Raw genomic sequence first — 13,159 nt, forward strand, 5'->3', positions numbered from 1 at the left:
TGAAATAAATAACCAAGTCAGGTTTTTAATAATCTAAATATTTCTATTATTTCATTTGTAAAAATGAGGAGATCTACTTCCTCAGGAGGAAGGTTAAAAAGCTGCAACAGGGGAGACAAATAAATAATTAGAACAATTGCCAAAAATAGCTCTCCTAAAATGTGAAGGAAGAAAAGTGAGGCAGAGAAAATCTGAGAGTTTTAATGGAGCTGGACCATAAGGTGGGAAATAACAGACAGACAGACAGACAGACAGACAGACAGACAGACAGACAGACAGAGCAACATTGTTCTCCATCTCAGAGTGGATGCAGCTCCTCCCTCTGCGCGCGGGGCTTCATTTCGTCAAATCCTTCAACTTGGACCACTTAGGCTCAGTCGCACTTTGGACTCCACCGCATTTGGCTCCAACGCCGCAACTTGCAGCAGTTTCTCTTCCACATCGAGCTCAGAACCTCCCGGAGAGGCAGACAGACTCCCAGCATCTGCTGCATCCTGTTCTTCCCCCAGCGATGGAGACGGAGGTCAGGTTCTGCCCAAAGTGGCACGGCGCGCTCCGGTTCGGGCTCTTCTTCCTCCTGCGCGGCTTGGTCGGCGTCGCCGAGGCTGAGATAACCTGCAGGTCATGCCGGGATGGGAATATGTGGTACGGCGCGCAGGAATTACTGCTGAGGGTTGAAACAAGTGGTCCCGCTGCCGGGGTAATGGGGGAAGTTTTGGGGAGCGGAGACCGGACCGGAAGGGTCCCCTGCGAGCCGGGCCCCGCTGGTTGCGCTCCGGACCGGGGGCAGCAGGCGCAGCTGAGGCGGGAGCGGATTACAGACAGCGGGAAAGTTTCCCAACACAGGGACGGTGTTGGTTCGACTCCACGGCGCTTCAGGAGGGACAGTGGCGGGGATGCAGTCAGCTCAGCCCCGGCAGAGGGAGCGGCGGCGGCGGCGGCGGGGCGCAGAGCGGCGCGCTGGAGCGGAGAGGAGCGCAGAGCGGCCGGCGCGCGGCAGGACGACTTAAAGCTCAACAGCTCCACGTTCGCCCTGACCGGGGACTCATCCCACAACCAGGCCATGGTGCACTGGTCCGGCCAGAACAGCAGCGTAAGTCACACACCTGCTCTGGTTGACGTGCGTGTGCGTGAGAGCGTGTGAGTCCAGCGGAGAAACTCAACTTCTTGAATTAAAATGTCGCGTCTTAGTGAGGACATCAGCTGCCTGACTGATCATTAGTCAGGATGAAATCTGGACGCTTGTGAGCAGCTGATCCCTGAACTCCTGCATGCTGAGCCGAGCTGAGGCTGATGTGAGGATAAAACTGAGGCTGGAGCTGCAGGCGGGATTTTCAGGTCACTGCAGGTTGTGGGAGAGGTGAGGCTTTCATCCGCAGCAGCTTCTCCTCTCCAGAGCCAGAGGCAGCAAAGTTTCTGACGGCCGCTGGACGTCACGTCTGTAGGTCAGAGGTCAAATTCTACCTTTAGGACTATTGTGAGAGCTGGAATCCAAATGAAAAATGAAAGAGATTCCTACCAAAAGCTCTAGTTGATGAACATTTTTGAATTATTGATCAGAATTTTGCTCGGCTTCTCATTTTTTTATTTAAAAATATTCACAGTTAAAAATATTTTCAGACTTTTTTCTGAAATTTACAGATAAAAAAAATTAATTAGTAATTTAAAATATATTTTTGAATAGTCTCTAAAGCAGGAAAACAATTTAAAAAGCTAAAGCAAATGTCTTCTTCAGCGTTCTGTAGTTAATCACATTGTAGTCAAACACACACATTTATATATATATATATAAACGTGTTAATATTTTTAACTCATTAAAATATCTGCAGTTGAGTGATGGTACCAAAGTCATGTTAGGTTCTGGTTTCGAGGCCGAAGCGAAGCCAGGCGCCTGAAGCTGATATAAAATCTCTTCTGTTCTGTTTCCCTCACAGCTTCAGTCTTTTCTCTGCTCTGCTGTGTAAAGCAGGTCAGATGTACAAACTGGCCTTTGTGCTTTATTTTCGTTCCCTCTTCAGAGATGAGAAATGAAGTGAGAGGAGGGGAAAAGTTTTGCCTGCTCTGAAACCTTTTTAGGATGACCTTCTCTTCCAAAGGCATCAACTTAATGAGATGAACTGGAATAAAAACAATGTGAGGAAACGAAACCAACTGTGAGACGAATTTATGTCCATCGTTTAAATAAAAGTCTTCTCATTATTTGACTGGACAGAATGACTGTTGAGTAAAGTATACCACTACCAAGCAGATAGTCAACATATGAATAAGAATATCAAATATGCAGAAACAAATATCAATTATACAAAAATATATAGGATGAAAGCTTAAAAATCTTATTTCAAAAATAGCTAAACTATGCATGTTCATAAACAGACAGAAAAAACAATTTCAACTATTTGATTGCAATAATATTTGTACCATTTAAATAACTAATTTGAATGATTGAATGTGAAATGAAAGCTGGTTAATAAAGTAACTCTTTTACTCTGTGAAGGCATAAAATAAGATCTTTACACAAACTGAGTAGAAATTGTTCCCTGAGTTACGCAGGACAATTCCAGAATATTAAAAATTTAAATGATTTACTTATAAATAATGTAACTACAGTGTACAATCAGAATAAAAAATACTTTGGATTCATTCTGACCTGCAGATTTATGAATCTTTGATTTTCATAAATTGATCCCATTCAGGGATGAGTTGTGATTCTGTGTTGAATTTTCATATCAACTTTGATGCCAAGGCTTAAATTGTCTTTGATTAGTAATGATGAATCAGATAATGTAGCATTGGATCATCTGAGTAGGTTACTGTAACATTTTCCAACATTGTCATTGGTTAAAAAAGGGACTGGGCCAAATTCTCCACCAAGTGGAACATCTTTTATAATCCATAAAACCTCAGAGGAACAAATCTGAACATCTCAATATGTGGGTATTATGTATTTCCCATAAGGCCATTTTGTAGCACAATTAAGTAACAACATTACCTCCAGTTGTTATGAAACTGTTTGCATATCAAACACAACTCCAGAGAAATTTGACTTTGCATCTGATGCCTTAAAATTGGCCACTGTCTCTTTAAGAACCTCCTACACTTTCTGCCACGCCCCCTTCAGCACTTCATCACAGCAATGCTTTTCCATGATGTAATCTACAGCGTTCTTAGGAGGTCAGCAGACTCACCTCCATCAGGTGTTTGGTGATTGCTGCTGCCGCTAGTCTGATGGAGCGCTGTGGGGGCGGAGCTCTGCAGGAAGAGGTAAAGCATGAAGGCGCCTCTGAATGGCTGAAACAGGAAGTCCAAGGATTTGTCAAACATTATTAAATGAGTTAAAGCAACACTCCAGGTATGTTTTTATGAGGAAATTATTCAACAATTTGTTTTGTTAGCTAACAGTTGGACTTTGTGGAGCATGAAATAACTCAGAATTTACTGAAGGACCTTCAACAGTTGAAGTAGAAAAACTAATTAGTTAAATTGTTTTGAATTTGGAGGCAGTGAAATGGGAGAAATCCGCCCGTCTTGTTGCTTCGGTTTTATTGTGAACTAAAAAATAAAATTGCTGTAGCTTCAGAACGAAACTGATTAAACAAACAGTCAACATCACATTTTTCTCGTTTTAGTTCCATCAATATTTTTTCTTGTGCACAAATCTGAAAGCAGCCATACAGTTAGATCTGTTTGGCAAAACAATAATTAGCTGTTGTTCCTCGACTTGGACAGATGAAATAACAGGAAAGACCCGACATGAAGTGTGCGGCTGTAGCTGGAATGGGTAAACAGCCGTGTTGGTATAAACAAGGCGGCGCGGCGCTGAAGTGAGAGCGATGCAGATGAGGGCCGCCATGCTCTTAATATTTAACCTCCCAAGCGTTTATAAAGCTCTCGTCTCTGAGCCGACCCACGTCACTGCAAGCCTGTTTGGTCTCATGTAATTATGACTCATGAAAGATTGGCCACAGGAGTGAAATCAGCTGCGTACCGTGAACAGACAGAAACAGAAGCATTGTGAGCAGAAATACGCACCAGAGCTGCTGAATGGAGAATTCTGCTTTCAGTAAATCACAGCAATATGACAATTTAATAGGATTTGGCCTGTCAGCCCTGCTCTGCCTTTTTTATCTTCATTTATGTTTGGCTAGGAGTGCTGTTTTAAAATGCTGTTGCTTTTCGCTCTCCACAGCTTATTCAAGGTATGTCATGTGTTTACAACCAGAGTTTTATGCTCTAAGTCACAGCAGTTGTATTTAAAGAGCATGTTAATAATTTTATTTCTTTTGTTTAATGGTGCTTGCATTCTCTGTGACGTCGGTAAAGTGTGACACTGTGCAGAGGAACAATCCAGGATCTGCCATGAACCCGTTGTGTTGCCGTGTAGGTGGACAGCGCAGCGTCGCAGGACGGAGGGGAAACATCCAGAGATTACGACCCGGTTCTGCAGAATGTGTTTCTAGAATCAAGAAGACTCGTTAATTGTCAGATCTGAGCCGTTTGGTGAATCTTTTTAAATCAGAGAAAAGATGGAAAACAGTGTGATTTACTGCAGAAGTGTTGTCAGGTAACAGATTCATACAGTTTTGCAGTGAGAACTTATAAAATTGGTTTATTTATTTATACAGTGGCGGTCAGAAGTTTACATACACTCATCAGTGGCATCTGTTTTCTCAGACGTGGCTCTGAACAGGTTTCTGGGTTCGTTCTGCCTGGTTGTTTGACTCTCCAAACATAAATCTGCTCCAAGATGCCAAATAACGCAGTTTTTGTCTCTTCAGCCATTTGTGACTGGCCATGAGAACCAGGTCTCTCAGAAGTGTTTTCAGTTATTTACAGATTAGGAAAGTTTGGATTCTAAACTTTTAAATGATGTCAAACACAGAATTACAAAACTATTTAAAGACCAGTTGAATGTTGGGACTCTGCAAACAAGATTAGTGAGAAAACAGACCTTAAAGTTTCCAAAGAATTCTCCCTGATGTTCATGTACATTACATCGCATTAATCCCAGCATCCACTGTCAACTGGTTGGACTGGGAAGATGTTCGGCTGCCAGTTTCAGCTTCAGGGTGATCATATTGGGGGCTAAATATGACTTCATCAGGCATCGCTGCAGCAGATTCTACTTTAAAACAAGTTCTAGTTCTATGTTGTTCCTGAATATCCTAACCAGGAAGTGTATGGAAATATTTACCTCCTTTAAAGCCTAAATCAGACAAAAAACAGGCAAATGCAACCAAAACTGTTAATCAGAACAAAAATAAAACAGATTTCCAACAAAAGCAACTCTTGGATCTCCACTACATTAAATGTGGCAGAAAAGCAGAATAGAGCAACCAGACGAGCGTCACTGAGTCCAGTGATGTTCGCGGCTTGTGGAGCCCAGCAGCTTCCTGTGCTGCTTTTACTCCTCATAGTTTAAAATAAGCAGCATGAAAGCTGGAAATGGTAACCAAAAAAATACAAAACTTTGTCTTTTTCCTGCTGATGAAACAGGCAGAGAGAAACGAGGCTAATGGAACAAATATCTGCTGCCTTCATGTTCCTGGCAGGAGCGTCGTGGAAAAAAAGGTTACAGGTAAAGAGCACTCTCATCCAGGGAGCTGTGGCATATTGCTCAGATGGATGTAAGACATGCAGGGGACCGCATTATTTACATTATGAAATGTCAGGCATTAAGTACTTCAGCCTGTCACTCAGAAGGATTGGGACTGACATATCGTCTGTCAGGAGAAGTTTCAGCTCCTGCAGACATGCAGCAACCTGCACTGGAAGGAGTCCGATAGAAGCAATTAGAAGCAGAGATATCAGAAAATGATGCTCAGTGGCAGCAGCCTGGATTTCTAATGCACAAACACGCAAAATATCAAAAGAGTTTGTGACAGATTAATAAGGTGTCGGTCACATGACGGCCTGCGAAGGGGTGCGAGGAACTCACTCACATATGCTGCCTCAGTCACAGTCTCACACGTCTCTCTGCTCTGGTGAGGGAATCTATATTTGCATCCCCACAACCATGGCAACAGCCCGCTTCCTCCAAACCCCAGTTTTTTGTTCAGTTTTATCACCGCTCCGGGAAAAGTGATCATAATCCGTTCTGTAGCTGACTGTAGCGGCTGAGTTCAGTTTGTCTGAACGGAGATAAAACTGATTTACATTACAACAAATCCAAGTATTAACAGGAAAGTTTCACTGAGAAGCTACTATAAAAAGATCATATTCCTTAGAAAAATATTTGTTATATGTCATTTTATTAAGCTGTGCACATTTATCAAATTTTTCACAATTTTTTTAGTTGATTTATTTCTAGCAGGTGTTTACCCTAGTAGGTTCAGAAAGCCGAGTCATGTGACATGCAGCAAAGGATTGTGGGGAATCTAACTGAAGCAGAGAAGCAGTGGTTTAGTCAGAGGTGTGGTCATTTTTAAAATATATTTATATATATATATATAATACTGGTTATCGGCCATAACAGAATTATTAAAAACAGATATGAATGGCCACATTTTGTCTGTGGTGAATCTGTATTATTAATGTATATTTGGTGTCTGAAGTGTTAAAATATGCAGTTTTAAGTGTTTGCCTGCAGCTGTGGTCCCAAACCCCTGCAGGGAAGTCTGGCTGCTCCAACGTAAAATGTTTGAACTAGAAGTTTGAATCATTTTTGTGCTGCGTTTTACACACGGCTCTGTTTGCTGTCCGCTCGTTTCAGCCTGATGTATTCTCTCCACTGTCGCCTTGTACTTGCTGAGGATCAGGGATTGGTGCAAAGTGACTGACCCAGTAAAATGAGCTGCTCTGATAGTTCAACCAGCTGAGTCCTGAATCTGACTTTGTGTTTTATTCGGTTTGGGTTTGATTTAAATCTGACCACATTTTGATGAAGCTCAATGAATCAGAATATGTTTTAATGGTACTTGTGCAGCACTAAGTCTGAGGACTCTGAAGCGCTTCACACTCCAATCAGTCACACACACATTCACACACTGATGGCAGTGAGCTACATCGTAGCCACAGCTGCCCAGGGCAGCCTGACAGAGTGAGGCTACCATCCCATCTGGTCCTGTAACCTGCAGGCTGCCGGTTCAAAGCCTCCTGAGCTGCTGCTGCTCCTGCAACTGCCAGGGCAGAAACTTCATCAGCATCAAGTAGCTTTCTGCCTGAGTGGATCTGATTTTGAGGTTTTGTAAAGGGACTGCAGATGACCAGTTAATCTGGTTTGACATCATGGCTAAAATCAAGATTTATTTGGTGTTAAAGTCAGAGTCTAGTTGATGTCTGAATTGAGTTTTGCTGTTTAATAGAGCGCTGCACTGTTTCTATTTTAGCTTGAATAAGTAATAACATCAGCTCAGTCTGATCTTCACTCTGCTACAAGCTGCACCCATTAAACAGCAGAGCCTCCTAAACATCTATTTCCTTTTGTTTTTGCACATTTATTACAGATTGTTTGTCATTTTGTCATCATCTGTAACGAGTTTTACTGTCACTGAGGCGACTTTACTGCCGCAGCATATAGAAGATCAGTTTTTCCACATCCAATAGCAAATATCCAATTTCCAATATCACACCTAAACTATAATCAGGTTTTAAAACCAGCAAAATAAGTTCAGTCACTGTAAATTTGGCTATTTATGGAAATCAATAACGTCTTTGTCTGAACTTTATATGACTTTTTCTAGTCATGCTAAACCAGGGGTCTCAAACTCCAGTCCTGGAGGGCTGCAGTCCTGCAGGTTTTAGATGAGCCACAGGTACAAAACACAGGAATGAAACGGCTTCATTACCTCCTCCTGGTGTAGATCGGTTCTCCAGAACCTTAATGACCTGATTATTCTGTTCAGGTGCTGCAGCAGAGACACATCTAAAAGTTCCAGGACTGCGGCCCTCCAAGACTGGAGTTTGAGAGCCCTGTGTTAAATGAATCAGAACAAATCAATATGTCAGTTTGATGGGAAATTGGAAAAAAAAGTCTTAGTTAATGGATTTTTTTGAACCAACCAGCTGATTGAACCTGAATGATCATTTAGACCCAAACCAGGAGGTGGAAACATGACAGCAGCAGAACTCTGGAAGAACTGATTACATTTGCACAAAGTTATTCAATATTTGTTTGTAGGGATGTTTTTATGATCCATCATTTCTCTCATGAATTCTGTGCCTCACAGGATGAATCTGTCATGGCTGCACTTTGTTTCTGGACCCGTTTGTTGTGTTTCTGGACACAAATGAGTCCAGCGAGGAGGTTTGAGGAAAGTTGGGTCCATCCTGCCTCCTACAGGAGAGATGAGAGGTAAACCGGGCGCTGAGCGGAGAATACTGTCTCCATCTGGACTTAGAAAGGTCCAGAAGAGCCTCTGAGGACAGAAATGTTTTATTTTCTTCCTGGACCCGTCAGCCAGATCTCTGTGTTAATGAGTTCATCTGGATAGAAACTGTTTCCCCGTGTGGAGCTGAAGTGAAATGTGCTCATTGTGTAACTTTAAGCCTTTTTGTTGTCATTTATGAAATGGAGAAGATCCAAATGCAGAGTCACACTCAGGAGCCACACCGGTAGAAACCAGCAGGTACCTGAGATCATTTGAAATGCAGAGCAGGAAGTGTTTCCCAGCAGGAAATCCAGAAACATGAGCTCAGACAAAAAGACTGCAGAGAACCGAGAACAATCAGTTCTTAGATAATGATTACAGCCGAGGAAACCGGCAGCAGTTTCAGCTGCTTTAATATTACACATTAACACAAGAATAGGAAGAAATATGAAATATGACGCAGAAGAGGGCAGGTTCAGAACAGACACGTAAGTCAAGCAGCGTAGAACACAGAGGAGACCGAAAACTGAAAACAAGCAGGTCTAAATTATGAGATATTCACCTTATAAGAGCAAGACTTTATTTCAGCTAAACGTGTATCTTTTTGATTTAATATGATGCTGGGGAGTTAAATTCAGCAAAAATCCATCTACTAAATTGAAGGCTGCAGTTGTGACCTGATTATTATCATGATGAGATCCAGTGATGATCAATTTTCTCTCAAAAAACTATCAGCAAAGGTAATGAGAGAGGCTGAAAATAACCTGCCACCGCAAATGAAAAAGAGCAAATCAATCATCGGCTTTAACCGACTTCAAGGAGAATTTTAGAAAACACTTTAAACCCTCTGTGATAAAGTATTTTAATATTTATATATTTAATTGCTTTGTTGCCATTTTCCAAATTTCTACTGAAAACATTATTCTTTCATAGAAAAACTAATTCTGGACAATGAGTCTGTAATTCAAATGAATCAGATTTTATTTCAAGAGTGTTTTTATACAAAATACAAAAAATGTTAATCAGATGTTATGAAAATGGAAACCAAAGCAAATAAAACAACAACTAAACCAATTTAATTAAAATAATACATATAACATGTGGAATAGAGTGTTTTATAAAATGTGAAGAAAAAAACACTAAATAACATAAAATGATATTATCCTAATTATGAACCTTGAGGAACTTTGTGTTTATGAAATATTACTGAGTCATTTTCTGTCTTTGAATTATAAGCTGAATTACTTAAAGATTCCAGTCAAAGCCCGTTTCTGTACTTTGAATAGACCCAAAGCCTGATATTCATCAGAGGTTGTGGATAACTTCTGTTCAAATCACTTAAAAACAAACTTCTTTCAGATGAGAAAAGGTCAAATTGTTCTGGAATCACTACAGAGGTTATTAATGATGTGTAAGGCATTACTACATTTAAAGGGAAAAATGCATGAAACATAATGTGAATCTAATTCAATGTTTTGTTTCAGAAATAATAATAAAACCTTAAAATGTGAATTTTAAGTACTTGTCAGGTTATGGATGCATCAACTCTAATAAAAATGGTTTCATTGTAGATGTTTTCTATTTTAAATGAATTTCAGCCTCACATGGTGGCTGCTGCATTATTCTACACATTTAAAATATTAATGTCACCAGCTGAACTGGATCTGGTTTTTATTTCATGATGATTTTCTCTCATTGCCTCCTGTGTTAAATCTCTTTCAGCTCACTAACATGCACCTTGTGTGTTGGCTGCGCTCCTCTCGTGTCGTGCTGCAATTACAATGCGAGCTTCCAAATCAGGTTGTGAACATCCAATTTTAATGTGAGCCGAGTCTAATCTGTGTGCTTTCAGACCTGTTAGTTAGCACATCCTGCTGAGAGGAGAGATTTAAGCAAACGAGCAGAAAAGACACGTTGGAGCGGCGGCGCTGTGTGGGCTAAGCGATCCTTCGGGTGCGTGGCTGGGAGTGATCGGGAAGGCGGATGCTGTCACGCTCCGATGAGCAGCGCTTACTCGCCGTCAGGCTGCGGAGAGGCTCCGGGTCCCTCTGTCTTTATAGCAGCAAACATCCCCAGTGACTCCCACACAAATAACTCCTTATTTCCCTCGGTGTGTACTTGCGTGCTGTTAAACTCTCTGCTGTCGTCTCTTGGCTGAAACTAAACATTTTTAAAGGTTCTATTATCAGACACTAACGTACGAAGCTTCACATTTGCAGACTTTATTTAAGCACACACCAGTAAACGTCCTGCCAGCAGATCCGCTCTGATTGCCGTTCTTTGGTTTTCAATAATCCAACAGGCACCGTTTCCTTTTTGTGTTCTTTCCTTTGCAGTCGACTCAATTTACGACCTCGTCAATTTGCAGCAAGTAGGCAGGAGGAGGAAAATCAGCCTCACCGGTTTGTTCAGGCAGCAAAAAGGATTATTTCCTGCTGCTGAATGTTAGTAACTGTGGAATCTGGGATCTATTTAGGCTTAAAGACAGTTTTAGTAGTTTTATTAAAGCTGTTGCAGTAATACAACAGGAGCCAGAGGGTGAAGCTGTTTTACAAGAATCTGTTGGACAAATTTCTCTAAACTAAATTCACATGAATATTTTAATTAGATTTATCAACGGGCACCGACCTGCAGCTTTACCTTTAATTACATCTGGACTTTTTACAGCTGTTCCATGTAGGAAATAGAAGAAGAAATTCAGTCAGTACATCCATCCACCCATCCATCCATCATCCATCCATCCATCCATCCATCCACCCATCCATCCATCCATCCATCCACCCATCCATCCATCATCCATCCATCCATCCATCCATCCACCCATCCATCCATCCACCCATCCATCCATCCATCCATCCACCCATCCATCCATCATCCATCCATCCATCCATCCATCCATCCACCCATCCATCCATCATCCATCCATCCATCCATCCATCCACCCATCCATCCATCCATCCATCCATCCACCCATCCATCCATCATCCATCCATCCATCCATCCACCCATCCATCCATCCACCCATCCATCCATCCATCCATCCATCCACCCATCCATCCATCATCCATCCATCCATCCATCCATCCACCCATCCATCCATCATCCATCCATCCATCCATCCATCCATCCATCCATCATCCATCCATCCATCCATCCATCCATCCATCCATCCATCCATCCATCCATCCATCCATCCATCCATCATCCATCCATCCATCCATCATCCATCCATCCATCCATCCATCCATCCATCCATCCATCATCCATCCATCCATCCATCCATCCATCCATCCATCCATCCATCATCCATCCATCCATCCATCCATCCATCCATCCATCCATCCATCCATCCATCCATCCATCCATCCATCCATCCATCCATCCATCCATCCATCCATCCATCATCCATCCATCCATCCATCCATCCATCCATCCATCCATCCATCCATCATCCATCCATCCATCCATCCATCATCCATCCATCCATCCATCCATCATCCATCCATCCATCCATCCATCCATCCATCCATCATCCATCCATCCATCCATCCATCCATCCATCCATCCATCATCCATCCATCCATCCATCCATCCATCCATCCATCCAAGGACCCCTACAGGACTCCCTGACCGACTTGGCTGACCTTTTCCAAGTCAACCAAACACATGGAAACGGGTTGGCTGGGATCCCATGTAGCCTCCAGGACCCTGCTGGGGTGCAAAGTTCTGAAACCTGAAAGTTTTTCTCCATCCAGGCAGAGTTCAGCCAACTTGTCAAACCGTTTAGGTTTTCCACCACATTGCTGCACTTTGAGTTCAATTACTTCCTCACACATGCTGACAGTTTGCTGATAACCTTTCAGTTCATGTCTGATCATATGACAGTTACCAAAAAGCCCAGAGAGGCAGATAAAAGCCATGCGACTCCAGCTTAAAGCCATAGGACTTACTTTCAGGAAAATTACAACATGGCATTTGGCCGGCAGTCAGATGGAGGCAGACAGGCGATAAAAGCTGTAGCAGGTAGAGTTACATAAAGGTGACGCACAAACAAGAATAAATCTGCTTCTTTCTGCTTTTAGTCTTTGTACTTTTTAAATTGATCAAATTCTGGCAAGCCTTGGCAAGTATGGGCAAAAAGTTTCTCAAATATCCCAGAACAGAAACCAAGAAATCACCGTAGTGGTTTTAGAAAATTAATCTGAATTGGATTAAAAGAAAACTCTAGGGTTTTTTAATAGTTGCTATAAAAAAAACACTATAGCAACAAAATTAGGTTTTATCCCAAGACTGTTAGCTTGTAGCAGTGAGATCCTGAACATTTGGCATCAGAGCTGCTGCTCCGCCACATCGAGAGGAGCCAGTTGATGCGACTCAGTGGTTTTATGGGACGACGTTTCCCTGTGATTAGCCTGGATTCCCCTGGAGGAGCTGAACCGAAGGGCTGCAGAGAGGAGAGTGGAAGATAATGGATGGAAAAACTAAGAACAACATAAGACAAACTGATTTACACATTATCCTATAAGAAGGTGTGCTGACCTTTAACCCTGATCATTTCTACTCTCATAATATGTTGGGTCATTTTGGGAGGTTTTACTCTTTTAAAATAGATTCCACTACTGAGTTTCATCAGATTAAAACGTTGTTTTGCCTTTCAAACGTATCCCAGTGATTATCATGTAAAACACTTTATGGACCCAGTTTTAGCCTCACCCACAAAACCACAGTCCATTTCCTCATTCATGCCTTCCTGTGTTCCTAAAGAATCAGTTACTTCTTGATTCTATCACATTTTTGGCTTTTCTACATAAAAAATGACCAGAATTATTTTCCACTATCAGATTACTAGTTAC

General features: G+C 41.9%; 1 protein-coding gene across 5 annotated transcripts in view; it reads left to right on the forward strand.

Moving 5' to 3' along the window:
• Positions 1-226: 226 nt before the first annotated feature.
• The window catches only part of LOC102237337 (VPS10 domain-containing receptor SorCS1-like), a 164,646-nt gene continuing 151,713 nt past the window's right edge, over positions 227-13,159 (forward strand). For 3 of the 5 annotated variants that reach the window (XM_023333700.1, XM_023333699.1, XM_023333702.1), the window contains exon 1: positions 227-1,093. In XM_023333700.1, the coding sequence (XP_023189468.1) occupies positions 308-1,093 (786 nt within the window). In that variant the 5' untranslated portion in view covers positions 227-307. The remainder of the gene's footprint in view (positions 1,094-13,159) is intronic. The other 2 variants (XM_023333698.1, XM_023333701.1) reach the window with 1 other exon arrangement.

This window comes from Xiphophorus maculatus, chromosome 5 (genome assembly GCF_002775205.1).
Source record: "Xiphophorus maculatus strain JP 163 A chromosome 5, X_maculatus-5.0-male, whole genome shotgun sequence".
Lineage (NCBI taxonomy): Eukaryota > Metazoa > Chordata > Actinopteri > Cyprinodontiformes > Poeciliidae > Xiphophorus > Xiphophorus maculatus.